At 61.8% G+C, this 26,483-nt stretch overlaps 12 protein-coding genes across 12 annotated transcripts, besides 14 other annotated features; all 12 read right to left on the reverse strand.

Annotated features, from left to right (window-relative positions):
- Positions 1 to 41: 41 nt before the first annotated feature.
- Positions 42 to 3,299, reverse strand: Tco025E_01569 (putative cysteine peptidase, Clan CA, family C19; the record flags this gene model as incomplete). The annotated part of the gene is made up of 1 exon (XM_029368507.1): positions 42 to 3,299. One exon carries the CDS (start codon positions 3,297 to 3,299, stop codon positions 42 to 44), a length of 3,258 nt encoding a protein of 1,085 aa, XP_029231375.1.
- Positions 3,300 to 3,540: 241 nt separating this feature from the next.
- Positions 3,541 to 3,566: a microsatellite.
- Positions 3,567 to 3,784: 218 nt separating this feature from the next.
- Positions 3,785 to 4,510, reverse strand: Tco025E_01570 (uncharacterized protein; the record flags this gene model as incomplete). The annotated part of the gene is made up of 1 exon (XM_029368508.1): positions 3,785 to 4,510. One exon carries the CDS (start codon positions 4,508 to 4,510, stop codon positions 3,785 to 3,787), a length of 726 nt encoding a protein of 241 aa, XP_029231376.1.
- Positions 4,511 to 4,717: 207 nt separating this feature from the next.
- Positions 4,718 to 4,741: a microsatellite.
- Positions 4,742 to 4,997: 256 nt separating this feature from the next.
- Positions 4,998 to 6,602, reverse strand: Tco025E_01571 (putative Zn-finger protein; the record flags this gene model as incomplete). Its single annotated transcript, XM_029368509.1, has 1 exon — positions 4,998 to 6,602. The coding sequence occupies one exon, from the start codon at positions 6,600 to 6,602 to the stop codon at positions 4,998 to 5,000; it is 1,605 nt and encodes a 534-aa protein (XP_029231377.1).
- A 287-nt stretch (positions 6,603 to 6,889) lies between these two features.
- Positions 6,890 to 6,939: a microsatellite.
- Positions 6,940 to 7,065: 126 nt separating this feature from the next.
- Positions 7,066 to 7,090: a microsatellite.
- A 13-nt stretch (positions 7,091 to 7,103) lies between these two features.
- Positions 7,104 to 7,137: a microsatellite.
- Positions 7,138 to 7,201: 64 nt separating this feature from the next.
- Positions 7,202 to 7,227: a microsatellite.
- Positions 7,228 to 7,325: 98 nt separating this feature from the next.
- On the reverse strand, positions 7,326 to 8,312 carry Tco025E_01572 (AUT2/APG4/ATG4 cysteine peptidase; the record flags this gene model as incomplete). Its single annotated transcript, XM_029368510.1, has 1 exon — positions 7,326 to 8,312. One exon carries the CDS (start codon positions 8,310 to 8,312, stop codon positions 7,326 to 7,328), a length of 987 nt encoding a protein of 328 aa, XP_029231378.1.
- A 427-nt stretch (positions 8,313 to 8,739) lies between these two features.
- Tco025E_01573 (uncharacterized protein) lies at positions 8,740 to 9,330 on the reverse strand (the record flags this gene model as incomplete). Its single annotated transcript, XM_029368511.1, has 1 exon — positions 8,740 to 9,330. One exon carries the CDS (start codon positions 9,328 to 9,330, stop codon positions 8,740 to 8,742), a length of 591 nt encoding a protein of 196 aa, XP_029231379.1.
- Positions 9,331 to 9,786: 456 nt separating this feature from the next.
- Tco025E_01574 (uncharacterized protein) lies at positions 9,787 to 10,104 on the reverse strand (the record flags this gene model as incomplete). Its single annotated transcript, XM_029368512.1, has 1 exon — positions 9,787 to 10,104. The coding sequence occupies one exon, from the start codon at positions 10,102 to 10,104 to the stop codon at positions 9,787 to 9,789; it is 318 nt and encodes a 105-aa protein (XP_029231380.1).
- Positions 10,105 to 10,200: 96 nt separating this feature from the next.
- Positions 10,201 to 10,231: a microsatellite.
- A 57-nt stretch (positions 10,232 to 10,288) lies between these two features.
- Positions 10,289 to 10,312: a microsatellite.
- Positions 10,313 to 10,573: 261 nt separating this feature from the next.
- On the reverse strand, positions 10,574 to 12,799 carry Tco025E_01575 (uncharacterized protein; the record flags this gene model as incomplete). The annotated part of the gene is made up of 1 exon (XM_029368513.1): positions 10,574 to 12,799. The coding sequence occupies one exon, from the start codon at positions 12,797 to 12,799 to the stop codon at positions 10,574 to 10,576; it is 2,226 nt and encodes a 741-aa protein (XP_029231381.1).
- A 530-nt stretch (positions 12,800 to 13,329) lies between these two features.
- Positions 13,330 to 16,653, reverse strand: Tco025E_01576 (uncharacterized protein; the record flags this gene model as incomplete). The annotated part of the gene is made up of 1 exon (XM_029368514.1): positions 13,330 to 16,653. The coding sequence occupies one exon, from the start codon at positions 16,651 to 16,653 to the stop codon at positions 13,330 to 13,332; it is 3,324 nt and encodes a 1,107-aa protein (XP_029231382.1).
- A 457-nt stretch (positions 16,654 to 17,110) lies between these two features.
- On the reverse strand, positions 17,111 to 18,508 carry Tco025E_01577 (uncharacterized protein; the record flags this gene model as incomplete). The annotated part of the gene is made up of 1 exon (XM_029368515.1): positions 17,111 to 18,508. One exon carries the CDS (start codon positions 18,506 to 18,508, stop codon positions 17,111 to 17,113), a length of 1,398 nt encoding a protein of 465 aa, XP_029231383.1.
- Positions 18,509 to 18,695: 187 nt separating this feature from the next.
- Positions 18,696 to 18,713: a microsatellite.
- A 4-nt stretch (positions 18,714 to 18,717) lies between these two features.
- Positions 18,718 to 18,757: a sequence feature (A-rich).
- A 134-nt stretch (positions 18,758 to 18,891) lies between these two features.
- Positions 18,892 to 21,015, reverse strand: Tco025E_01578 (uncharacterized protein; the record flags this gene model as incomplete). The annotated part of the gene is made up of 1 exon (XM_029368516.1): positions 18,892 to 21,015. The coding sequence occupies one exon, from the start codon at positions 21,013 to 21,015 to the stop codon at positions 18,892 to 18,894; it is 2,124 nt and encodes a 707-aa protein (XP_029231384.1).
- Positions 21,016 to 21,081: 66 nt separating this feature from the next.
- Positions 21,082 to 21,108: a microsatellite.
- Positions 21,109 to 21,283: 175 nt separating this feature from the next.
- On the reverse strand, positions 21,284 to 23,530 carry Tco025E_01579 (putative KU80 protein; the record flags this gene model as incomplete). The annotated part of the gene is made up of 1 exon (XM_029368517.1): positions 21,284 to 23,530. One exon carries the CDS (start codon positions 23,528 to 23,530, stop codon positions 21,284 to 21,286), a length of 2,247 nt encoding a protein of 748 aa, XP_029231385.1.
- A 20-nt stretch (positions 23,531 to 23,550) lies between these two features.
- Positions 23,551 to 23,576: a microsatellite.
- Positions 23,577 to 24,019: 443 nt separating this feature from the next.
- Positions 24,020 to 24,057: a microsatellite.
- Positions 24,058 to 24,184: 127 nt separating this feature from the next.
- On the reverse strand, positions 24,185 to 25,996 carry Tco025E_01580 (putative kinesin; the record flags this gene model as incomplete). Its single annotated transcript, XM_029368518.1, has 1 exon — positions 24,185 to 25,996. The coding sequence occupies one exon, from the start codon at positions 25,994 to 25,996 to the stop codon at positions 24,185 to 24,187; it is 1,812 nt and encodes a 603-aa protein (XP_029231386.1).
- Positions 25,997 to 26,330: 334 nt separating this feature from the next.
- Positions 26,331 to 26,354: a microsatellite.
- The last annotated feature ends 129 nt before the right edge of the window (positions 26,355 to 26,483 follow it).

Raw genomic sequence — 26,483 nt, forward strand, 5'->3', positions numbered from 1 at the left:
GAAACATGAATCAAAAGGAGGGCGCGGCCGTGCCCTGCCGACTACACCGCGGAGGCGCATCCACCGTCCTCCACGTCCCCCGCGGCTTCCACCAGCGTCGCAGGGGCGTCGGGGAAGAGTGGCGAGCCCGAGATGCCGGTGGAGGCCGCGGGGGACACGCCATAGGCATCACGGCTCTCCGGCACGTACCAGCTCGTCTCCGCCCCGGTCGCAAGCAGCTTGTCGAGGACGGCGTCAAACTTCCCCTCGCGCACCAGCTGCTGGTACTTGCGGTACAGGCGCAGGGAGGTGCGGGCGTCCTCGACGGAGTCGTGCTCGCCCTCCTGCACACGCTCCCCCAGCACGTGGTAGGCAAGAAAGCGGAGCGAGAGGTACCTGCCACCGGGCTTGTGAAACATCATGAGGGTGTCGATGATCTGCTCGGTGGGGACCGCAATGTTGCACACGCGGAAGTCCTGGTACAACCCGTGACCCACAAACACAACGCCGCGATCCACCAGGGCACGAAGCTTCAAGTACGTTGCCTTGCGGCTCGTCAGGCACTTGGAGGATTTAAGCGGGTCCAGGTCGCCGGGGTGAATGCCACTGTACTGCGTCACGTAGTCCTGAATCACCTCGGGCGTGTGCACGTAATCGTCCACGATGGTTCGCTCCTCCCCTGGGGCACTGCTTAGAATGCAGCTCAGCCGTGCAAGCGCCATATGCGTCTTATGCGACGGTTTTTTCTCGACTCCCGCATCCACGCACCGGCTGTTCCACCTCAACACCACGTACTCCGCATCCAATGCGACCAAGTCCTTGGGCTTGATCTCGTAGAAGGAGGCAAGTGGTGACTTGAACCGTTGTGCAGACGGGTCACGCTGCAGCGGCTTCGCAAGAACGTCGTTGAGCAGCAGCGGCCCAAGCACCTCAAACATGTTGGGTGGACGGTTGCCGTCTTGTAGGCTGTAGGGCGGCGGCGCCAGCTTGTCGAGGGCGTAGTACGCCACCACAGCCCGATGGGAGTGAAATGCAGGCATCGAGTCCTCCAGCTCCTGCTCCTCCATCGGCGCCGTCACGCGATAATCGTTTATCAGGCTAAACCGATCATCAAGTATGCGTTGGTGAATCACAAAGCGACCAGGGTCATTGGCGTCGTCGGAGAGATGGATGAGGCTGCTGCACAAGACGTAGTTGGAATCCTCCTTCGCCTCGCGAGAGATATGCAAACAGCTCGGCGGCTTCAGAGTTCCCCCTTCATGATTCAGGCGCAACACAATAATTGGCGGCAGACGTTTGATCTGCACTTCATCCCTGTAGGACTCAATTTGCTTGAGCAGGTGCTGCAGCCCCTCATTAACCTTGAGGGCGGAGGGAGGAACATCCCAGTAGAACTGGGGCTCCAGGTGGACTGTTCCACCGGAGGAGAACTCCGTGCCAAAGAGGCACGCGATGGAGCGCTCAAAGTCGGGGCATGGAGGTTTGTAGTCCATGAAGGGGTACGCCTTCTCATCCTGCAGCCCGCGATGCAGCGCCTCGAGCAGGGTCGACTGTGCCGTGTGCATCCGTTTTACCGCCTCGTCACGGGACTTGACAGGCTCAAAGAGGGAATCTGTTGCAGGCAGCTTGTACATGGTGCGGATTAGGTTGGCAACCTGCACAATCGGGTCAAGCCCTGTCGCGGAGGTCATCAGCATATTCGCAAATATAATCGAAGTCTCACACGCGATGCAGTATTCGCGGGTGCAGAGGTGGCGCAAAACGACTTTGCGAACGGGGTACACTGGCGGGTGACAGAGGTAGAGCGACTGCAGTAGTGTGGTGAACCAGCACTCGGGGAAGCTGTTGTCGAGGCCCACTACGTCGCGTGGGATCGCGTTGTGGCTTTCCCAGTCAAAGCGGTGGTGCATGCTGTAGCAGACGCGGCTCGCCGGCTCAAGCGGGGCGTAGTCCCCGGCGGAGCCATCACGGAACTCAAAGTAGCGCCGCTTTTGACCCTTTTTCATTTCCTGCAGCTTCCGCTGCACCGCCGCCGGGTCCTTGCCGAGCCCGAGGTTAAACGGGAACGGGTCCGGCAGTTCCGACGCGACTTTGTCCTTCGGGTCGGGCAAGTAGGAGTCGGCGCGCAGGAACCCCCAGCGGTTCTGCAGCACGGTGCGGGACTCCACGTTAAGGCAGCGGGTGGGGGCCGGGACGGTGAGGATCATGTAGTTCTCGGGCGGCCAGCTGGAGGCGAGCTCCGCCGCCGGCAGCGTCTCGTCAAAGTAGGCGAATGTGTCGCCCTCCTTCTTCTCCGCCCAGCTCTGCGTGAAGACGGGGTTCACCGGCCGCTGGGGTTTCTCAAAGCGGGACATGACGTAGTCCTCCCGCGTGGCCGGGTGGGCGAGGGCGACGAAGTAGCCCTTGTCGTTCCCGATGGCGGCACACATGCCGTTGGGGGAGACGCTCACCGCCGTGCAGGCGTCGTCCAGCATGCCGCTGGAGCTGAACACCGGGGATGGCTGGTCCATCTGCAGAATGTGAAACCCGCACGACGTCAGAACAAACGCGCGATCCGCCGAAATGCCGAATGAGTCGCGGTAACGGCGCACCTGCGAGACGGTGTCGGAGGGAATTCCGCCAACTGTGATCACCGGCTCAGCCAACCTGCGCACGTCGTACACGCGCACGCTGCTTGTCATGGAGCGCTCCACCACGGCAGCCACGATGGTGTCGTCGTACGCGTCCATCGCCAGCACGCGCTGCCGCGACGCGGGCACCGTGTCCACAACCTGCAGGTCGTTGCTGTCGCGGACGACGATGCTGCCGGAGGTGCTGCCCGTGATGACCCACCGCTCCGTCTGTTGCAGCGCTACCACCTTCGTCGACTCCCCCAGCGGCACCGTGACGCAGCGGTCGGCGCCCTCGTTGCCGATGGAAAAGCGCGTCAGCCCAACGTCGCCGGTGAAGCTCACGACCCCAGTGCCGCCGTGCGCATGAAAAAGCTCGATGTGACTCTGCGACTGCGGGGGCAGGGGACGGCAGAGGAACAGCGCGCCGCCCCGCTTGTAGCCGCGAATAACGTTGTGGTCCGCCACCGTCACGATTTTTTCGCCGCCCAGCGGGAGAAAAAAGATGCCGGACAGCGGCCGCGTCGAAGCCGAGAAGGAGGAGTACGCCGTCCAGGTGAGCGTGTTCGTCTGGCTCTGCGTCGTGAAGCTCATCAGCCGGCCAAAGCTGTCACTGACCCAGAGCAACTCCACGTCCGGGTCAAACTCGACGGCGTTGATGTTGCCGACTGACGCCCGAGCGCCGCCGCGCGGCTTCCAGTGCACGTTCATGGGGCCCCTCACGTGCACGACCACGCAGGCCCGTTGCACGGATGCGCCGCCCGCAGCGGGAGACGAAGTCGGCGCGAGAGAAGCACACGGAGCAGCAAGAAGCCGGGGTTCGGCCCGCCCGCCACGCCCTCCGCCCCTCCGTGCACGATGGCCGCCGCCGCGCCCTGCTGCCGCACCAACGCCCTGTTGCCGTGCACCACCCGAGTCACCGGTGGAGAGGGCCCAGCGAAACGAGGAAAGCAAAGAAAAGAAAAAAAAGAAAAAAAACTAACGAATCCAGCGTGATGGTTATCGCCGGCGCCCTAGTTTCCTTTTCTTCCGCCTTACCTTTTCCTGAAGAGGAAACGCAGGGAAACTGAGATCAACAGCGCCAAGCATCGGAGGGTAGAGCAGCCGCGCACGTGACCCTACACAGTTGCAAGGTTGCCCATGTCACACAAACACACACAAACAGAGAGAGAGAGATAGACAAAGGTAGAAGCCACTCACGCCACCGGGGGGTTGGCGGCGGCCGCGTCCGCACGCAAGCGACGCTCAGGGGACGCGAGCGCCGTCGCCAGGACGTGAAAACACGGTAGTTGGTGCACCAGTTTCACCTTTGCGACAGTGTCAAGGAGGCGGATTTGACGCACGTCCACCGCCGAATCCCCAGTGTACCCCTGGCGAAGCAACGTCTTGCGCAGGTCAAGCAGCTCCAGTAAAGCTTGCTGTTGTGCACTGAGGTCCCGCAGCTCTGCCCTCGTAGCCGCAAGTGCAGGGTAGACCGCACTGTCCCCTTCATGCCTCTCTGCCCCGGAAAAATTTTGACGGGGCAGGCGATCCAGCACTAATCGGCGAAGATCCGCAATCTCATGTTTTAATTCGATACAATTTTCTTCAGAAAATGAAACAGCGCCGCACTTGCGTTGTTGCCAAGATACCTGCCCCCGTATCTCACTAACGGCAGCCGCTGTGCGGTTAATGGTGTCACGCAGAACATCCGCAAGGCTCTGCGACACTGCAGAAAGTTCTTGTCTGCGCTCCTCCCTTGCTGCCTGCAGCGAGGCGACTATTTCACTGATGCACTCCTGCTGGCGAGCGAGGACGCCCAACATCTCGCCAAGCGCGGTGCTGAGGAGCACCACGCAGGAGGGCGTCTCCGAAAAGGCGTGGAGGAGCTGCTGCACGGTGCGGAGTTGCGCCTGTTCCCCGGCGGGACCAAACTCATCCATCGCTCGTAGATGTGTACTGCACCGTCCTGCAATCCCGCCCTCCCTTTGCTTCCACACGCACCTGCGCGCTGAGTCCTTCCTGACGCCCTCGCCCAGCACAAGAAGAAAAACAAATACCAAACAAAACAAAGGGCGGTGGGAGCAGATATTTATTTATAGCCGAGGATGCGGGGCGTCAAGGGTGGATGCATCGCAGCCACGCGGAGTGCCGCCGCCGCCGCCGCCGCCGCCAGCGCGCGAATCCTAAAAGGCGCATAGATGCGGAGGGCGATGGAGTTGGCGCATGTGTAAAGACGCCGCAGGCAAACTTGGCTCCGTCGAGAAGCAAAGCAAAAAGCCTAGCAGCAGCTCCTCTCTTCTAGGCATTCTCGCTGTTACGTTTCTGCTCTCTCCTGCTTCGCCCCAGGCAGGCCTGGGTCGCACCGCCGTCTCTTTCTCTCTCTCCCTCGCGGATACACACACCCTCCTTCATCCTGCTGCCCCACCGCTATGGACTTGGCTCCGCCTCTGCAGCACTCTTGTTGCGCCTCTTTACCTTGCGTGGAGCCTGCGCTGGCGCGGGCACGGGCGACGACGAAGGCGCGCCACTCTTTGCCGCCTCCTCCTTCTCCGGTGAGGAAAAGGCTGTGGCCTCAAACGGGCGAACAGGCGCCCGGGGATCCTTCTTGTGGTGTTTGACGGCATGCCGGTGCAGATCCTCGTAGGTTAAGAAGCAGCGGTCGCAGATGTCACACTTCGCGTGCGTCTGGAGCCCAATGTCGTGCAGATGGATCGTCTTGTGCGCCAGGGTGATGTGCTCCTCCAGCGAGTAGACGTCCGAGAAGACGCGCTTGCACGCCGGACAGGGATGTATCTGTGAAGAAAGTCCGTGTTTGTTCTGCATGTGCCCGTGCAGCCCCTTCGCGGAGGAAAAGCCCTTCTCACAGTCGTGGCACCACCAGCAGTTATTCATCGCCACACGTCCCTGCCCCACCGGCGCACTCGCCTGTTCGGCGTGTTTGCTGCTAAAGTGGCCCTCCAGTGCGGCGGCCGTGGCAAATGCCTTGTTGCAGACCTTACACACAAATGACTGGCCTTTACTTGTGCGAATGAGGCGCTCCACGTGGTACGCGGCGTCCTCGCCGGGGTGCTTGAAACGGATGTGGGAGAAGAGCGCGGACGGCATCGTGTACACCTTCGACGAGGAGGGGCAGAGGTCGCAGATGACGTGCACGCGCTGGCTGCCGCCCATCGTCGCCTCCTTCGCCGTGAACTCCGCAACGTCGGCGACGGCGGAGTGATCCACGTCGCCGGACCCCTCGGCGGTCCCGTCCGGGTGCCGCGTCTCGAGGTGCTGCAGCAAGTCCGCCTCGCTCTGGAACACCCTGTTGCACAGCTCGCACGGGAACTCCGTCTCGCTGAACGCCGGCGGCGGCGCAGCTGTCCGCTTGTCGATGGCGCGCGGGATCGAAACGGCCGCGTGGCGCGGGGCGATGGGCGGAATGGTGAACGTTTCCGCAACCGCCTCAACACCACTCAGGCGCCGCGTGGGCCGCGCCGCCTCCCGGGCGCCGCTCTTCTCCTCCGCCACACCGCGCGGCGGCAGCGGGACGTGCTGCTCGATGTCCTCCAGGTCAATCTCCGCGTGGACGTCGGCCACGTGCTTGAGGAACTTGTCCCGCGTCGGGTACAAGTCGTTCTTCCTGTCGCACCAGTTGCAGATGTAGCCGGAGGGCAGCACGGTGGGGAGAAAGTCGAGCACCCGGCGCCCAGACGTGGTGAGCTCCATCTTCTTCAGCGGAACGCCAATCACTTGCTGGTAGAGCTGCAGCCGCGCGCTGCAGATCTTCTTGCAGTGCGCCGGGTTCAGCTCGCGGTGGGCGGTTGTGAGGTGCGTGAACATGTCACACATGTGCGTCAGGCGACCGCATATGGGGCAGGAGGCGTACGCGAGATCCTCGTGCGTCTGCGAGCGCGGGGCGGCGAGCTCGACGGAGGGGACACGCAGCGACAGGCACCAGCGCCGACTGCTCGCCACGCAGCCGCACGAGCCACGCCCATCCCACACGATGCCGCGGTACCGCAGCCACGAAGGCGCCACGCAGCGCCGCATGCCGCAGCAACGCCCACTTTACACTTCAACTAAACACACACACACTGCCCCCCCAGAGAGAGCCACAGCAACGTGCGTCAGCGTTGCACGCACGCAGAAAAAGGAGGGGAAGAGGAGAGAAAAGAATCAAGGCGCCGGGTGCAAAAGCAGCGCGCTCAGTAACTCGCCAGCTCCCTCCGCCCACGTCCGGGGACGAGAAGGAGAGAAAAGGCGCGGCCACGAGAGCGGGGAAAAGACAGTCATAAGAGCCCCCCCCTCCCCCCGTTCGCCTCACCTCCCGGCAGCTTCAAACACCAAAGCACTACAACAAGCAAAAAGGAAAAAACAAAAAAACAAGGCTCGAAAACTACACCGCAAGCACACAGAAAGTAACAATGAGGATGGTGGTGTCTTACTTGTTTTGTTTTGTTTTTCGTTTCTTCACTCACTCTCGCAGCACCCCACACTTCCACTCGCCTTTCCGTGTTGTTGTTGTTGTTGTTGTTGTTTTACCTCTTCTCTTTTTCCTTTTCCTTTTCCTTTTCCTTTTCTTTTCGTCGTATTGCTGCTGTTTACTGTCTGCCCTTCCTTCCTCGCCCCCACTCTCGCCGCTTCTCGGCAAAAGTAAAAAAAAAAAAAAAAAGAACAGCGGCGCCGCCGCAAGACTGTACGCGGCCGGGATTGTACACACGGACTGTTTGCCAATAAAAAAACACTGAGACGCGCCGTCGCGAGAGGGGGCGGCTACTCCGTCAGGTCCTCTTCGCTCGGCCACCGCGCGGCCTCCTCGTCGGGGTGGTCGGCCACTGCGTCGTCGCTGACGCACAGCAGTTGCTCTATGCCCCGCCGCTGCAGCTCATCCAGGCGGCTGCGCAGCCCCAGCCACTCGGCGGGAGAATCCACCAGGAAGCCCAAGAAGCACGAGGTATCGAGGCGGTCCCACCGCACACACTTGACGAGGCCCGCCGTGACTGTCACGACGCCCGCCTCCTCCGCGTGGCTCGAGAGGAGAGCCTCCTGCGTCATGCAGTGGGGGTCCAGGTACAGCAGCCGCTGCCCGCTGGTTCCCAGAATGTAGTAGCTGCGGTTTGGCACGCCGCCCACCACGCCCAGGCACGCCGCGGAGTGGAGAAGGTACTCGAGCGAAAAAAACATCATCTGCGTCATCCGCCGAGAGGCGCCGCAGCGCATGGGGGCCAAGATGAGCACAGGCTCAGACTCCAGGCTGGAACTAATCTCCCTGGCCATCAGGCACCCCTGCGAGCAAACGACGACGCTGATCGGAGGGATAATCCGCCGGTTCACGGCGTTGTTGACGCAGCAGCGGATCGCCTCGCAGCCCTGGCTCGGCGACCAGTACTCTGGGCTGAACACCCCCGCCTTCTTCATCACCGCCCGCACCATGTTGTGTAGCGAGAAGGGGGCGCTATCCGCGGTGTCTAGGTCGCGGAAGTAGTCCAGCCTGCAGTCTTTCGCCGAGTAACGCCAAAGCGCGTGGGCAAGCAGCATCTGTGAGGACCGTGCAAGGCAGCCCCAGCCCTTGTCGGAGGTCACGGAAGAGTGAGGCAGCGGACTAAAATTCATGCGATACGTAAGAAGAAAGAAGCCGTGGCGCAGGAGCTCCATGAGCTCGTTGTCGTCGTTTATCATGCTGCCTAGAATGCTGCATGGGTACTCCACAACATTCTGCCGCCATGAGACCGCGTCCAGCGCGCTTTGCAGCAGCTCCATTGATGCTTGGCTGCTGTACTAATTACACGTTGGCCTCCTTTATACACTTCTACAATCATACACACACACACACATATATATATATGTATGTATGTACAATTGTGATTGGCTGTCGGTACGATGGCAGGAGTACACCGACACACAGTCACACAGAAAAGGGTGTGTTGCAGGCAGCGCCAATGCCTGCAGTTGACGGTGTGTTGGTGTACTGGTGCCCGCACACACGCACAGACACAGCAAGGGGAGGAGGCACTAAAGAAGGAAAAGAGCGCAGGATCCAACGCACAAAGTGGGGCCAATGCGAACTGCGATGCAGGACACACAGAGTGATAAAGAAGAAATACATATTTGTAGAGAGAGCGTCGTCAGGCGGCAGCCAGAGTGAAGTAACAACGGATGCAGGAAATACGCATACGCCTGAGGTTCCCTACTCATTCGGGTCGAGCAAAAACGCCATCTGATGCTTGTGTCGTGGGAAAAAGTGGCCCGCCATTCTAGAGCCCGTGCGGTGCGTGTTCACGTAGGAAGTGTGCCACCGGCGCGTGGGCACGCGGATGTCTCTTCCCAAGGCGCAGGAAACGCACCACGCCTTGCCGTCCTTGGAGTAAAACTTGTTGTGGATGAGGCGGTACTTGCACTTCCAGCACTTGAAGCACTTGAAGTGAAAAAAGTAGCCCTGCGTCGTGGGGACAGTGGCGTTGCCAGCCGGCACCCAGACGTAGCTATTGATGTCGCTATCATCAATGGGCTGCTCGCAGTTGAAGCAGGTGGCCCCGGCCGGCACCAGCATGGGGCGATCCACATCTTCGTTATAGGCGGGGAAGTGCGGGCGCGACCGGCACTCGTCGTGCGGCATCGCCGTGAGGTGGCGCGCCTTCGACTGCGTCCACCACCGCCGGCTGTGCTGGGTGCGGACTTTGTGCGACTGCGTCGGTTTCCCGTGCATCTCGCGCAACGCGGTGCGCGGGGCCGCGGTCGCCAGGCAGACCGCAACGCACCCCAACCGCCAGCGCAGCATTTCGGCTCCAACTGCTTCGCTGCGGGTGACACACTATGGGGCAAAAGGAGAGGAGGGAGAAGGAAGGCAGCGGCGGCCAGGCAAATATATATATGCGCGGCAAAAAAAAAAAAGCGGGTAGGCAATGTGGGGAGATACGAGGCAAAGCCACTGAAAGCCACAGCGGAGGAGGGGAGGGGAGGGGGGAACGACAGCGATACAGAGAGAAGCTGCAGGAGCGACGCTCGTCTTTGTTGTTGTCTTTATTCCTCCTTCCGCCGCCACCTTCTTCCGGAAGAATGCGCGCGTCGCAAGAGGACCGGTTTGCCGCGTGAGACACGCCCTGCCCCACCGGGTACGAGTTCCGCCTTCTCTGCTCCCCCGTTACGCCCGAATCCCTCCGTCTTCTGTGAGTTTACCGCCCTTTCCCTCTGTGTGTGTGTGTGACTGCGTGGGGCCCGCCCCGCCGCCGCACGGCTAGAGGTACTCCTGCGAAAGCAGCCGCCGATCCGGCTGGAGAACGTGTTCTTCGTTGTCCCCGCCGCCCTCCGCGAGGGGGAATTCGTCAAGAAGAAACGCGCCGTCGTACGGCGAGTCCACGTCGTCCCAGTAGTGGTGCGTGAGGCGGTCTGCCGGGACGTCCTGCAGGTCGAAGTACCGGCTCGCCAGCTCCTCGCTGCAGCTGTCGTGGCGGTTGTGGCGCACGCCCCGGAGCGGTGTGAAGAGCCCCACGCGTGCGGCTGTCGCCTGGCGAGCCAACAGGGCCGCGCCCCAGTCGGGGAGGCGCCGCAGCATCGGCCACTCGTCGCGTGCCCGTCCGTGCAGGGAAAAAGCGGAAGAAGAAAAAAAACGGAACAAACAGCAGATGGAGAGGCGGATTTACTCCGTTTGCACACACTCACACCCAAACGCACGCACACGCGACCGTCACCGCTCCTTCGGAGCCGGGCAGCCGCGAGGGAACGAGAGAGACAACGGAATATATTTATATAAATATATAATAGAAAACTGAATGCACTAAAGGAGAGAGAAGGGGGGGTTAAGTACAAGACGGCACCGGGAAATAAATTCTTGCGACTTCGGCAGCCAATCCACGCGGAAACAACGGGAAGGGGTTTTGTTGTTGTTGTTTTGCTTGAGTGCCCTGCCTCGTTACTGGTTGAGGGCTGAAACCCTTTTCCCCCGCGCAGCCCTCACCACGCACCCACGAGTTGGGTGTCCGCCCGACCCAATGCACATAACTTTACATTTTGCCTTCATTAATTCACGACCCACGCGGCAGTGAGGCGCCAAACATGGCAGACAGTTCCTCCGCACGCGTCGTCACGGAGGAGCACGTCGTCTCGAGGAAGCACGACGCAATTGTCTCGGGGTGCAGCGGGGCAAAGGGAAGCTCGGGAAACCGGTGCAGCGCCGCCTCCCTCGCCGGGTCTTTCAGGTCGGCGAGGCCGGCGCCAGTGCCCCCACCAAAAACACCACCAACGGCAGCGGCAACAGCGGCAGCGGGAGAAGCCACGTCATACGTGTCCAGCAGTAACTGGCACTCCGCGGGGAGCTCAAAGTTCGCCACGCATTCGGGTACGTGGCGCTGCGCCGGTGGCACGCGGGCGAGGAGGTGCGCCATTGCCCGCATGGGGAGGCCCCGAAACTCGGCGTCCAGCAGCGGGTACACCTGGGCAAGGAGGTCGGCTATGCTGAGCCGCGCCAGGGTCTCGTCGGAGGTCCACCAGACGATGGCCGTCTCCGTGCAGAAAGGCAGGTACAACGTCGACCGAAGCTTTTTGGCCAACGTCGGGCGCAGCGCACCGCTGGCCGCCCCACGGTACAAAACCTCGCAAAGGGAGAACGGCTCCAGCGGCGGCAGCCCCGCCAGCGACGCCACCACGCAGTTGTAGTGGACATCCCAGAGGTACACGCCGTGGGCGCAAAAGAGCACGACAAGCGGCAGCTCCCCCAGTGGAAGCACCGCCGTTAGGCCCTCCACATCCCGCAAACAACGCACCGTCCCCACGCTAAGGAAGGCGGGCGACACGCTCCCGCGCGCGTGCGCCAGCGTGACCCCCCTTCCTTCCCCCGGCGGCGCCCTCACGGCCCGCAGCACCATTCCGCAGCGGAGTTCCTTAGAGGGGTGCAAGGACATTAGCCGCATCGATTTCCCCTGAAACGGCGTGGCAAAAAGCATCGATGTAATGCCATGTCCATCCATGAGGTAGACGCACCCGCCGGCGCACCCCACCGCCACTACAGTGCCGTCCGCCGACGCCAAGGCCGCCGCAACAATCCTGTCAGACAACAGACCTCTGTACATACCGATAAACGGTGATTGCCTCAGTAAACTTGTCGCGGCCTCGGACGCAGCGTCTGCGAGTCCCTCTTTCAAACCGCCGGCGCCCAGTTTCGACTTGAGCCTTGTTCGGTGCGCCGCCGATGAAGTGGCGGCCGCCTCCGCCGCGGTGGCAGCGAGAATGGATTTTTTGGAACAAGACACAGTGACGGGCGGCCCGGAGGCGAGGACGGTGCTCAGGCGCCTCAGGGCGCTTCCGCTGATGCTCTTCAGCGGGCAGCGCGTGTAGCTGTTGCCGTTCACCCACACCAGCAGACAGAGCGGGTGGTGGGCGCCGGCCGTCGTCTCGGGGTCAGTCCACGTCGAGGCCGACAAGAACGCCGAGCGCAAACCCCCCGGCAGCCGCTCCGGCATAAAAAAGACTCGGGCCTGACGGTTGCCGCCGAGACGACCGTCCTCCACCAAACGCGACGTCAGATCCAACGTCACCCGCTCAGGGCCGTCGCCCAAGCCGTGACGCGAGACCCCCAGCGATGGAAGCGCGGCAACGGCGACAAGTGCATCGTCGCTAAACGCCACCGCAAGATACTTCACGCAGGGCGAGAGCTGCAGCGAGCTCACGCGGGCGCCGGAGGCCCACTCGGTGGTGCGCATCTCAATGACGCGCTGCTGCGTCCTCTTTCTCAGCACCATGGGGGGGTGCACGCTTTGCTTCAGCGCCAACGTGCGCACAAAGACGGAAGCCTCGTGGCTGACGGCAACCACCCAGTGGCCCTCGCGGAGGGGCACACAACTCAGCGCAACCACCTGAGTCGGGTTTGGGGTGAACGGTGGGATCTCAAGTGTCTCAAACGCGCCCCCATGCGGGCTGCTATACACCAGCGTCACTCGCCCATTGGTGAACCCGCAAAGCACGACGTCGCCAACTACACAGACTGCAGAGAGGCTGTTCCCCGCGGACGCATTCATCCTTCCCGCGGCGCTGTCGAGTGTTGGCCCGACAGCGACGCTGCGGGCCACCAGCCCGGGGGGCACCTCCACCAAGCAGGGATTGTCCGCCGCTATGCTTGTGTAGGGCACATGCAAGCTTGCGTGTTCCGTGCGGTGATTCTTTGTTGCCTCGTCGAGGGCGTTATTAACGCACCGCATCACAATCTTCGCGAAGAAGCGAAAGGGCGGTACAACGTCATCGTAGAGGTACTGCATCTCCCAGCCTGTAATAAAAGTTAAAAGCAAGCAAACGAAGAACAAATAAAATAAAACCCTAACCCTAGCCCGTCCCCTCGCCCTCTTTTGTGTGCAGCAGGCCACGTACTATCGCTACAAGGAGGAAGTAAAAACAAGAAGGAAAAAGAAAAAGCAACTGCAAAGAGGGCGGTAGCAGCCGCAGAGAGACCCAACGCTGAACACGCACAGGCATCATTTATCCATCCGCCACGCCCCCTTTTACTCTCCCCACGCAATGGGGCCTCACTACGCATAAACCGGCTCGGTCTCGCATAATCCACGGCGCAGCACATACACACACGCCTACACGCACGGAGACATCCCCTCTTTCTCTCTCTCGACGAGCCGCGCGCTGAACCCGTTCCACGCATATTCATCCCCGCGCCCGCATCGCATGCCCGATACTGGCGTAGTCACGCCCTGGTTTTCTTTTTTACTCCCGTCTTCCTTTTGCCCATTGCTGTTGATGTTGCCCCCGTCCTCCCCTTTACTTGTTTCGCTACTGACCACTAGTCACTGCTGTCACTGCTGTCAAAAAGCTTGGCCTTCGGCGGGGGCATGCGCCTGGCCGCCGCGGGCCTCTGCACCGCTGGCAGCGGCCTCGCATTCCCACCGCCGCTATCGTCGTCGTCGCTAGAGGAACCGAAGAGGTTGGGCTTCGCCACCGCCGCTTGCGTGGGTAGCGGGGCAACACGGGCGGCCGGCGGTGGTGGCGCCGCGGCGGCGTTCGCGTCGCTGCTGTCGCTCGTGGCGCACTCGCGCGGCGGGGGGTTTTGGCCCGCCGCCCCCAGTGGGTGCAAAGGCGCCCGCTCCTCCTCCTCCTCCCCCTCCCCCTCCCCGGGGCGCTGCGGACGGTGCGTGTCGGAGGCCGCTGCACCACTCGCCGCCTCTGCAACCGGCGACTGCAGCGGCGGCGGTCGCTGCCGCAACTCCTCCTCGGTGAGACCCCGCAGGGCAACTTCCGCCGCCGCCGCAACACCCGCCCGGGATTGCGCCTCTGCCGCCATCAGTTTCTGCTGCGCTTCAGCGACAGCCGCGAGACGCCGCAGCGTCGCCAGCCCCGCGCCGCAGTCAAAGAGCATCCCGCTAAACTCAGCGCACTGGTCCGCATCAAGGCTGGCCCGCTCCCGCTCCTCTGCCTCCATGAAGGCGCTCTGCCCCAGCGTGATCGCGGCCGCCAACGCCTCCGACAAGAGACGGCGGAACGCCGTCGCCTGCTCCTCCTCCGTGACGCTGCGTGCCGCCATGCAGGCCCCTTTCACTTCCCGCCGCGCCTGAAGTTCGCCAAGCCGATGTGCATTGATCGCCTCAGCAACCGCCATGTATTCCTCCAAGCTCGCTCTGCATGCCCTCTCTGCCTCATGAACGAGTTCAGCGCGCTGCCGCATTTGCCCCGTGAAAAACGCGGAGAGTTCCTGGAAGAAGGATTCCATTGCCTGCGTAATCACGCCCCGCTCGTGCGTTTCCGCCGCGCTGAGTTCATAGTGGGCGCTACCGTCGCGTTCCAGCCAAAGACGGCGCACCGCCTCCGCTGTCGCCGCCTGCTCCGCCAGCAGTGGCTCCACACAGGCAAGATAAATCGCCTTCGCTCTGCTGTGGTACAGAGACAGCATGCTCGACTCAATCCATTCATGGCGACGCTGCACGGCCTCCAGCTCCTCTGCCGCCTGACTCCGCTTCTCAAAGCTGAAATCCAACTTCCGCCGCTGCCTGAGCGCGTCCAGGAGCTGCAGCAAGTCCACCGCCTCCGCTGGACGCTGCAGCCGGTACACAACAGACGTGAAGGCAGCCATGAGGTTGTCCTGCGCACACCGCACCTTGGCGCGCATGTCATGCAACTGAAACTCCAACCGCACTCGTTTTCGCGTCTCCTCATACATTTGCCTTTTGAGCTCCGCCACTTTGGACCCAAGGGTGCGGTTCTGCGCCATGCCCTCCTCAATAACACGCCGTAGCTCGGTTTTGGATGCATCCAGCTCTGTCAGGGCCCGCTGTGCGTCAAGCTGAAGCTCTTCCAGCTGCGTCTCTACATGAATGCGGGCCTCGCGCCTGCCAATCTCTTTGCCCTCGGCCTGCCCGCGCCTGAAGTTGTCCTCCGCCACACGAGCACGATCCGCCTGATACTTGGCCTCGCGCGACTGCAGATCCGAGACAATCTCACTACGCAACTGCTGTGCCTCAAACCCACGACGCTGCCGCTCATCCTCCATGATTTGGGCGTAGTGTGCCCGCTCCATGTCGGCCGTGCGACGCAGTTCCTCTAGTTGAGCGTTTTTGATGTGCAGCTCCGCCTCGGCGTTTCGAATCTCCTCCTGCAGAGTCATCACCTTCGCCTCCAGTCCTTTGCGACGTGCACGTTCCTCAGCCAAGGCGTCCTGTGTGGTGTCCAGCTTTGCCACAATGCTCCCTGCCTGTATGGCGTGAACGTCGGCCTTGCCTCGTATCTGGCTCAGCTCCTCGTCCGACACCGCAAGCAGTTTCTTGACGGTCTGAAGATGACGCTGGGTGTCGTCCCGCTCTTGCGCCGCCTGGTTGATCTGCTCCTGCAGCTTCATGACAAGGCGTTCCTTCTCCAGCTTCACCTCCGAGGCGGTGCGCACCGAGTCGTTCTTTTCGTCGAGCAGCTGCTGCGCCACCATCGCCGCGACATCCACACGCTTCTGCAGCTCGCGATTTCGCTGGTCAAGCGCCTGCAGCAGCTCATCGCGGCGGGCGATGTCGTCCACGACGCGTTCGTTCTCCATCACGAGCCGCTTCACGGACTGCTCCAGAGCCGCGTTTGTCAGGGCCGACGGCGTCGGTCGGTCGACGGCCTGCCTCCACTCCCCGGTCACGCCCACGGCAACGTCACGCACGTCACGCGCGTCGGTCGTGGCGCGGTTGATCTGCGCCCCCAACTTTTGCAGCAGCGCCATGTGCTCCGTGGGCACGCCGCCGCCCGCCGCGCCGCAGGCGGAGGTGCGCAGACGCACCGCGTCGTCGTCGGCCCCCTCCCGCCGTTCCGTGTGCAGCACGACAATCTTCGTGCCGTTCGCGTCCCGCGCCGGCGCGGAGACCGGAACCAGGGCGGCGGCGTTGCCGTCGTCGGCGTCGGCGAACACCGCGGGCACTTTGGCCTCCGCCGTCATGGGGGCCTCGTCGTGGAGAATGCGGACGACTTGCAGCACGAAGGCCACGCTGTCGCCGCCGTACAGCCGCCTCCCGCCCGAGCGCGGGAGCGTCGCCGGCACCACGACAGTACGCCACGTGTCCTCCATCATGCCCAGCACGCTCGACTCGAAGCCCTTGGCCTCTGCGTGCAGCGCCATCGTCGACTGCACCGGCTGAAAGTTGTACGGGCGGTCGCCGTTCGTCTCCAGCAGCTCCCCGAGCTGCAGCACGTCGCCCTTGCGGATGGCAAAGGCGGAGTAGCGCACCTTCACACGATGCTGCAGACCGAGCCGGACCTCCCCCGCCGGCGGCGCAAAGTCGCTGATGACGGTCGCGTGTGCGGGTTGGCCCGCCAAGGCGTAGAGGGCAATCCCAAGCACCGCCAGGAAAGACTCCACCTGCGACTCCTTTAGAAACATGCAGCTCCACCGTCTCCCCGCGCTGTCACGAAAACTAGCGTACAGGCTCGCCTGCAGTTCAAACTGAAGACTGTGCTCATTGGCTGAGGCCATGGCTCCCACGCAGAGCGTTTCGCGGCGTTCATTGTAGCACACAAGGCTGTACCTGGGCCGATCTCCCGGAAGCCCCACGACGGCGCACGCACAATTTCCACGCTCCACGGTCTTTCCATCCGCAAGCTCGAACAAGGCAACTGGGGTGACGATAAGTACTTTCTGCTGCATTTACTATACGCGGCAGCGAGAAGGAATGAGATGTTTCCTTGGCGGGAGTGGGCGGAGGAATTCAAGTGGGGCGAAGGTGTTTGCGCCAACGCCCCCGCGCGTGGAACGCGCAGAGGGACACACCGTGTCTGGGCTGATGCAACTGTGGCTGCGTCTGCGCCGCGGGGGATGCTGCGCAACTTCTCCTTTCCTCCCCTCCCTTCTTCGCCTTCTGTTCCCTTCTGGAAGCTCCTCCCGGGAGGGGCGGCGGCAAAGTAATAAAACAAAGCAAATATTTTTGCACACACACACAACAAAAAAAAAAAAGAGGGGGTGTCGGGGCGGGGAGTCGGCGCAGCGCACGCACGCAGGCACAACTGAGGTCAAAAAAAAAAAACCTCAAGAAATTCTCAGCAATAGCAGAATAAAAAAGGGCACGCAGACAAATATGAAGGCGACAGAGACGCAGCGCGGGGGGCTACCCACGCAGCGTGAAGCGCCGGGCTCCGATGGGGATGGTTGGGCGAGGCACAAAACACGCCGCGAGGAGGGCGACAAAGGCCAACGCGTTGGAGCAAGCCACCCACATCTGTAAGGTGACACGACCCCCCTTGCGGCCCCTTGGCTCCAACGCAAGTGCGAGGCGCGCCTTCACGGCATCCATCTCCTTCTTCAGCTCAATGAACCGCTCACTGTAGTCGCAGGTGAACCGCAACGTTTCGCGAAGGTGCAGCCTAATGGACGCAACCGCCACCTCGGCGCTTTCTAGCCGCGCCTGCATTGCCCTTTGCCGGGCAGAGGCCTCCTCCAGCTCCTGCTGCAGCATTTTGAGATGCTTGCTCATCTGTGCAATGATCTGCAGCACCGTCCCCCCTTGGAACGGCTTCGGCGCCAGCGCCATCTTGCCGAAGAGCGGCGGCCTAGGAAAGCACTTGCAGCGGGAGCTGGACAAGAACGCCTGACGCTCGTGCAGCATGCACGTCTGGGAGGCGTTGTCAAGAAAGTCGCCGTCGTCGCAGCGACTGGAGGAGTCGGCGGCGGCGTCGCCGTCGTCGCTGCTGCCGTTGCCGCTGCGCCCGGCACCAGCCAAAACGATGGCATCCACCTGCCGGAAGAGTTTCTCGAGCGCCGCATCGCCGCGGGGCTTCGTTCCTTCGCTAGGGCGTTGCAGCCCGGCCGCGGGCCCGCTGGCACGTGCATCCACCCCCGTGGAAGCCGGCGGCGTTGGCGCGACGAAGCTCGGGGGCGCCGGCAGGGCCCTGTCCAGCGGCCCCTGCAGCAACTCCTCCACTTCGCCGCCGTAGTCCTGCGTCAGGGTCTCCAGCACGTCCACGCCAAACGCCTTGAAGGCGGTCAGCGTGCACCACGAGTCGTCCCCGTGGGAGGTGACCCACATGAGCCGCAGGAAGCGCACCGGCTCCTGCGGCGGCACGTCGAAGTGCTGCGCCCCGCGCCACGGACTGGCCTCGAACTCCCCCAGCACACGCCACTCGTTGGTGGGGTACTTTTTGCTGCCGAGCAGCATAAACTTCTTCACGCTCGAACTGAAATGCTCCAGGTTCACCAACGTGACGACGCGAACCTCAATCTCGCGGATAAGCTGCACCGTGAACAGCTTCCTGGTCGCCTCACAGGCGCATATCATGTACTTCTCCTTTTCGTCATTGAGCACGGACGAGGCGCCCTTGCAGGCACGACTGAAATCGGTCAGCGTGGCGCCCAAATACGCCGCGGCGTAGTTCGTCGTGAAGGAAGAGCTCTTCCCTGGTGGACTCTCCTCCCGCCCACCGCTCGTCCAGGAGTTCACGACCAGTAGGCCGCACGTCAAGGTCAACACAGCCAAGGCCAGAAGCGCCAACAAACGATCCCTCTTCATTGGCTACAAGTCTGCAGAAATATGCATAAGACTGCCAGTGCCACCACCGAACCACACGCACAAACACTTGCAGTTATATAAATATGTATTCTGCGTGTTTGACTGCGGGAATTGCTGAGCTGCTGTCAAGAGAAGGGGGAGAAGCATGCCAAAGGATGCATTGGTCCTCCAGAGATACGATGGAATGCACACACACACACACACAGGGGGAAAGTAAGAGAGAGAAAAAGAAAGCAAAAGGAAATGAAATGCCGGCAAGAGGAGCGACCCCCACTCAGAAAACGGGACTATCCCGCTCTGAACAAACAAACCAATGAATATATATATTAAAAATTTATATATTCAAAATAAAACAAAAATATTTTTCTTTTTTTTTTCTCGGCTCATTCAAGGGGACTCTTTGCGTCAGCAGCGGCGTCGCCTTGAGGCGCCTGCTCCTCTTTCGGTGTCGCCGCTGCCGCCTCAGACGAAGTGCCCCGCGGTGGGGTGGAGTCGCCGAAGAGCCGGTCAAACTCCTCATCTATTTCCATAAGAATGCGCTTGGCTGTCGGGGGGGCCGCGGGGTCGGCTGCGGCGGGGGAGGCCTCCACCTCCTCCCCCTCGGGCGGCGAGGAGGACGACTGCGCGAGAAGCGCCCCCTTCACAACCCGCTCACCCTCGCGGTGGGCGACGGCGGTGCCGGTGTAGAGAGGGACGCTGGTGATGAGGTCGAAATCGTCCTCGTCACCCGCGTCGTCGCCGGCGCCCAGCGAGAAGGCGTGCTGGGCCGCTGTCGCACGCGCCGGCCGAAGGGAACGACCGCCTCTACCGCCGCCACCGCCGTTGCCGGTCTCCTCACTCGCCGCTGCGCTCGCCGTGGGGTTTGCAGTGGGGGAAGATGTGCCGCTAGAGGCCAGTCGCTGGCCCACGCGCCGCACCATGCTCCACCCCCACGACTTCACCGCCTGCACGCCCTCCTTCGCCTTGTGGCCAACCGCCTCCGCCCTTCGCCGCGCCTCCTCCTTGTCAAACTCAAGATGCGGCAGCATCTCCGCCAGGCCGTTCTTCAACGCCGTGACGGAGCTCATTACCTCCCCTCGTGCCATGTCGACCGTTGAGGCGCGTGTGATGGTGACTGCCTGCGCCTTTATGAGAGGAACAAGGGCGCGAAACCCGCCTATGCTCACGTACGGAAAACCGCTCTGCACGAGGTGCAGGGACACCAGCTTGAGGAGGTTGAACTCCTCCGTGATGGGCCGGCCTGTGCCAAAGACGCAGAGATGGGTCCCTCGGACGTCCCCCAGCTTCGCGACCACCTTGTCAAGCTTCTCGTTATCGAAGCCGATGTCGTCCCCGACGTGAATGGCGCTTGGAAGTCGGGCAAAGTCATAACTTGCACGGGAACGACAGTCTAGCACGACGTAGCCCAGTGCGGCCAGTTCCGTTTGCGCGGCGGGCTGCACGGCGAAGGACTCGGCGAAGTCAGAGCGCTCCAGCGGCAAGGCCGTGTAGGCGGTGTAATACTTCTCCAAGGCGTCGGGGCTCTTGCCTAGGCCGCCCTCGTCAGGAAACAGCAAGGCGTCAATCACGCAACGGGTGGAGTGCGGGGTACTCTGGTAGGCGATATCCGCGTTCTGCGCCAGCGACTTGCCGGACCTGAGCGAGAGGAAGGAAACAGGTCTGCCGTCGTGCAGCGCGGGGTCCACCGCGTCCTCCTTTCGCGTGGGCAGCGCAAAGGCGGGGGCTCGGAGCGCCTCCGCCAGCTCCTCGTGTGTTTCCATGGCGAGAAAGCGCTGGCGGTGGGCTACGAGGTACGAGAGGGCGAAGTACACCGTCATTGTGGGGTCCCCCACAATCAACAGCCAGTCCCAGACTCCGAGCGCCTCCTGGAGGCCGTCGCCCACCACAAAGAGGCGCCGCGCCCAGTCGAGGAGCACCGCCCCGACGTTGACAACGCGCTGGTCAAGGTGGCGCGCGAGGCACGGGTCGTGGTACTGCAACAGCAGGCGCAGAAGCGGCGCAAGGGAGCCGTCAAAGGCGCGAGAAGCGCTGGGCACAACAAAATCCTTGCGCAACACCTCGAGCAGCTGATAAAGCCGGCGAAGTTTCTCCGCGCCAGGCGTCAACTCTGCGGCAGCAACCACCGTGGCAAGTGCGAGCGTAATGCCCGTCATCTCGTCGTCAAAGTCGCACCCGGTTTCGGAGGCGAAGTAGCAGACAAACCCCTGCAGGTCCGCCTCCTCGAGCAGCGCGTCTCCGCCCAGGACCCCGTGCAGGCGCGCCGCCACCCGCTTGTGGATCTCGCCCGCCTCCCCCGCATGCTGCCGGAAGGCGTCTGGCACCGCGGTTGGGGGCCGGTCCAGGAGCAGGCCGCGGTAGAGTTGGTATCGCCGCCTGCCGCCGAGCCTGGCCGACACGTACGGCACCTCAGTGCAGGCCTCCTGCAGAGACGCGAGGGGCACGGCGCCCGACTCCGCCGCCTCCGTCCTGTCAAGCAACTCGAAGAGGCGAAGTTCCGCCTCGCTCATTGCAAACTGAAAGTCCGGCGCAAATGATATGTCAAACGGCAAATCCTACAGATGCAGGAGAGACGGAAACAAAAACAAAAACAAAAACAAAAAAAAGGAGGTGGATGGCTGAAGACATTCAACACACGCTCACATACCCAAGGAAGAGTTGCATCGGCCCACCGGCACCCATCGCACTCCCGTCCCAAAGAAGCATCCCGAAAGAGAGGCGAAAACAAAAGAAAAAAAAAAGAGGTCGCACACCGGGCATGTACACAAAGAGAGAGCATCAGACGATCATGTTGAGCACCTCCGCCTCGTCGGGGTCTTCCAGAAGAGGGGCGGGCAGACGACGGTCCTGCGTGAGAAACCGCCTGGCGTCCTCCTCGTCAGCAATCGTGCTGTTGGGGCACTCCCGCCGCGTGATGGGGGCGATGCCACGTGCCACAATCTCGCCGTGCAAAAATGCTTCGTGTTCCAACTCCCTCGCGAGGAGCATAAGTTTCAGCAGAAACCGGTTGAAGTAATCCGCCTCCCCCGTCTCAAGACAGTGCTGGCGGAGAAGTAAGACGCACTCCGCACCCTTGGCGTACTGTGCGTCCTTCAGGCTGTAGCGAAGCAGCCTGAAGACGGCGTCCGCCAACTCATCCATCGCCCGCCGGACCTCGGTGCCCCCGCGCGACTGCAGCACCGCCCGGAAGGAGCAAACCGGATCCATGGTCGTGATGCGTGCGGCGCCGTCGACAAAACACGGCGTCGCAACGGTGGAGGGGTCCCGGCTGGACGCATCGGACGCCTCCACCTCGCGGGAGCCGGCAGGCGAGTGGGACCAATACGCCCGCCGCCGCCGCCGCCGCCCCTCCGCCACGTCATCCGCTCTACTTGGGACGTACACAAAGCTGCGGGAGCACGCCTCTAGCTTGGCCCGCACGCTCGAGAGCATCGGCTCCAGCTGGTTCCCCGGCAAGCCGTAGGCGGCAGAGGTGGCCTGTACCGCACGCGCAAGCGGCAGCAACACCTCTCCAGCCGCGGTGTTGGCCCCACTTGCCTCCCCCCGCAAGCCGTCCGCCTCGCGCGTCTCGCTTCCTGCCGCCAGTCTCTCGCCGTCACAGCAGCAGCGCAGCTTTGCACGCAGCGTCGCGTAGTACTGCTGAAGCACCGGGTTAAACGTTTCCCGCGGTCGCAGCACCTCCTTCTCCACCGTCATGTCCTCCACAATCGCAGCCACAAGCCCCGCCTCCTCTGCGGCGTCAGCGTCGTCGTCGTCGTCCCGCACTTCCGCGTAGTCTGAGAATTCAAAGAAGCGCACATCCTCCGCGAAGGGGAGGGGCGAAAAGAAAAGGACATCCCGCCGCTGCTTCGTTGAGGGCACGCAAAGACCGAGCACGGGGTCCGCGTCACGGGTGCGAACAAAGCGCACAACCATCGCCCGGCCGGCCGCGTTCATCGCCTGCACAATGCTGCGGAAGGCCTTCGCCCCCACCGTGTCGTCATCAAGCGGCATGATCACCTTCACCCCGCCCAAGAGCACATAGACAGGGACCTGCTGCAGCGGCACAAATCCGAGGGCATCCAGCGCTCTGGGCCCCTTGACTTTCATCGCCTCCGCGTCCTGCTCCGAGCACGGGACAAGGCTGCAACCGTAGCGGTACCCCTTCCAAAGATCCCTTCGCTGCAAGGGCGTCGCACGCTCACGGAGGCCCTGGAAAATTGTCCGCATGCTTACCTCCTCCCCCGCTGCGGTCGTTCGCTTCAGCGGCGGCAGCCGCTCCTCTTGCGCCTTCGTGAACATCTGCGTCGCCAAACGCACCTCCCCGACGGTGAGGATGACTCTCAGGAGGGGGCGCTGAGTGAGTTTTCGTCGCCGGAGCTCGTCCACGCCGCGCAGGGCGTCGTCCAACGACACCACCGCGCTTTCCTCTCCAAGCAAAAAGCACATGGCGCGCAGGACCCGCTCGTTCTGTGCCTTGAGTGAAAGGCCCGCCAAGTGCTCATTACCACCGTCACGCTCATAGGCGTCGGCGGCGTTGGCGGGCGGCTCAGTGAAATCAATGCCGATGACGATTAAAGCCACCTCGTGTTGCTGGAAGGATTCCAGGAGTGGATTCATCTCCTCCTTCCGCAGCACCTCGGTGTGGGCGTCGGTCAGCAAAAACACAACACGCCTGTAGCACTTGTTTGCCGTCCGCTCACGCATCACCTGGTCGCTCACAAGGAGGGTTTCCAAGAAGTCCGCCTCATAGCCCTCACACGGCGGTGTGATGTGCGCCAGTGGCTCCAAAAAGTCTACCGTCGGCGCAGCGAGGGCGCAGGGCACGGAGATGTGATTGAACCGCGTCCCACCCGTGCCGCCGCGGCTGTGATGCAGCGGATTGTGTGAGTCACGGGTGCCGGCGAGGACCAGCGCCATCTCGTCGTGTGGCGCGAACATCATCGCCGCCTCTGCTGAGCGGCGGCAGAACTCCACCGCCAACGCCAGCGAGGCCGGAGGGCAGTTTACGTCAAGCGCCAAGACGGACGCCGAGCGCAACGACATCGTTCACCCTCCCTCTATGCTATATTTATAAATATATATATATATACGTGTGTGCGTGTCTGTGCTTCTGTCGTTCCCGCACCTACACTTCCCGCGGCACGCAATCCATGGCGGTGAGGACGGGAGGAAGAGGCAGTCAATAAAAATAAAAAACCGTTGGGGAGGCAGAGGGATTCAAGGGCAAACCGCATCTTCGACACGGGCACGCATGTACGGCGCGAGAGTGAGAGGGGGGAGCGCAGATGCACTCACGCACACAAGTTGCAGGGACACCTGCCCCGCACACAGCCGTGCAGCGAAGCAACGACCCACACCGGGATGAAAAGAGCGAGAGGGAAGGAGAAAAACAAATATAAAAGACGCTGCGCCCGACGGACTCATCAATGAAGCAACGAAAAAGAAATGGGGATTCGCTCAAAGGAAAAAACAAGACACAGAAAACACACAAAAACTCAAAAAGGGCGGACGAGGCATTAGCAAATATATTTGCTCTCCATCATCACTACCACTCTCTCTCTCTTTCTCTCACACAGACACCGCTTCATTCTTTGGAATCGACTCTCAGTAGGCAGAAATAAAGGAATGAGAGTAACTAAACAAAAAACAAGAGCGGCACACCACGCTTCTTCCCTGCTTTTCCTTGCAGATCGCACGCTACTGGGCGAGCCTCTTCTCGAGGGCCGCCTTCTCGGCGTGCAGCATACGAATAGCCTTTTCCGCCTTGGATTGGTAGACTATGCGTTCCACTCGCTCCTCATTCAGCTCGCGGATGCGTGTGTAGGCCTTCTCCAGCTGCTCCTGCAAGTACCCATCGCCCTTCCCCGGGGAGGTGTTCATGGAATCCGTGGAATAGGCTTGACTCGCCGCCGCACCCGGCGAGGCGCACTCGCTCATGTCGCCCGTGACGCTGATGTAGTCCGTGCCTTTCAGTCGCGCCAGCTCCAGGCCAAGCTCCTCCTGCCGCTGCGTCCACTGCCTGGAGTCCATTTGGTAGCGTATCATGATGGAGCGCAGACGCTCCGCCAGCCTGAACGTCGTGCGCTTCTCTTCCGCAAGCAGGATGGCGAGCTTGAACCTCTCCTCCGTGATGGACTTGACCTCCGCATCGCGCTCGATCAGCTTCTCCCGCATCTGCCTACTTACCGTCTGCCAGCCGGCGGCGGCATCGTCGACGGCCCTTCCGCCAGCGTCCCCGCGCTGCAGCGCCGCGATCTGCTGCCGCAGGAGATCGTTCTCGGTGCCAAGAATTTTTACACGGTCCTCCAAGGCGCTGACACGGTCCTCGTACACGCGCCGCTCCTCTCCCAGGGCATCCTCCAGTGTTCCGTCGTTCTTGGAATCGAGCTCAGCCATGAGCTGCAGGTAGAGTGCCTTGTAGTCGAGCACCTCGTGGCGCTTCGCCTCCTGCTTGATTTGAATTGCCCGCTGGCCGAACATGATGGCGCCCAGCGTCTCCTCGGAGGAATCGTCGGCGGGGCTGCAGTTGACCACGATGGAGGTGTTGCCGTTGCCCAGCAGCGAGTACTGCAGGATGCGGGTCAGCTTGGACTCACGGAACGGCACGTGCTGGGAGCTCTTCTCCGTCAGTGCCGCGACCACCTTCCCGAGGACGAGCAGGCTCCCGTTGATGTGGGTTGCCTCGCCCAGCGTCTTCCCCTCGGCGTGCGTCTTGCTGACCCGCTCACTGCCGGCCAGGTCGCAAATCACAAGACGGCCCTCCAACGCCGTCGTCGGCGTCTCGCCCAACTCCACCGCCTTCACCTTCTTGGAGCGGGTGATGTTGAAGTTGAAGATGGTGTGGGAGCGGGAACTGCTCTCATTCATCACCGTGCTTGTCATCTCCTTGCGGCTCATGCCAAGGGCAAACAACTCCATTGCCTCCTCGTAATTCTGCACGCCCTTCTCAATGGGCAGGCCAGTCGACTCCGCGACAAGCACGACGTCGCCGCACCCTTCCGGGCCAAGCTGAATACGCACACGCCCCTTCTCTGCGTCCAGCAGGTCCGTCAGGATTTCATTGTACAGCTGCACATAGCTCACAGTGCAGCTGTAATCGTGCTCTGGGTCATTGTAAATGCGATTCCAGACATCGTGTAGGCCTTGCTGCAGCATGCCAGGGTTCTTTGGGTCATCATTGCTAATGGTGTACGTCTTACCAGAGCCTGTTTGCCCGTAGACAAAAAGCACGCCATGTTGACCATCAAAGGCGGCGTCAACGGCGCCCCGCGCAAACTCGTTGTACACCTCCGTCTGCCCCGTCGTCGGGGTGAAGACTTTGTTAAACGTATACGACTTGGAAATCGCCCTTGAGCCGCTCTTTCGCGTCACGGTAACGGTCTGCGGATCGCTGGGGTCAAAGGTCAGGTTGTTGCATGAGTCCTTCGACTCACGGGCAATGGTGGGACGCACACGAAGAAACACGGAGATGTTCTTCGGTGCCGCCTTTGCAGTCGACTGGCTCTTCATTTTCGCACTGCCTCCGTTTCCCCGGCCCTAGCGTTGACCTCTCGTTCCCGGTGTGCCCCGCTGTATAATTTATGTGTGTGTTTTTTGTTTGTTTTTGTTTCTGATTTTTGATTTATTTTATTGTTTTTTTTTGTGTTTTTACTTTCCTCGCGGTCTCGCTGTTCTCGGCTGATCGCCTCCTCCGCGCGGAAGAGGCCCGGACCGCACCCTCCCCACCCACACCCGGGCAAATATATGCGCTTTCCACCACCACCCCCTCACCGCCTTTGTGCGCCGCTCACACCGGCCCTGTCGAAGGCGTGCTGCGGGAGCCCACGCACGCACGCACACAAACAGAGAGAGGGAGAGAGGGAGAAAGCGGGTGGGCGAGGGGTTGCGGAAAAAAAGATTTTTGGCACGCAGGCAGACACCCCGCCGCCGCAACGCGCACGAGAAACACACGTGTGGGTCGATGCCCGCCCAGCAGCCAATGGAGGGAGGCGTGCAG

The sequence above is a fragment of the Trypanosoma conorhini genome (assembly GCF_003719485.1).
Source record: "Trypanosoma conorhini strain 025E chromosome Unknown Tco_14.4_contig_00053, whole genome shotgun sequence".
In the NCBI taxonomy this organism is placed as follows: domain Eukaryota; phylum Euglenozoa; class Kinetoplastea; order Trypanosomatida; family Trypanosomatidae; genus Trypanosoma; species Trypanosoma conorhini.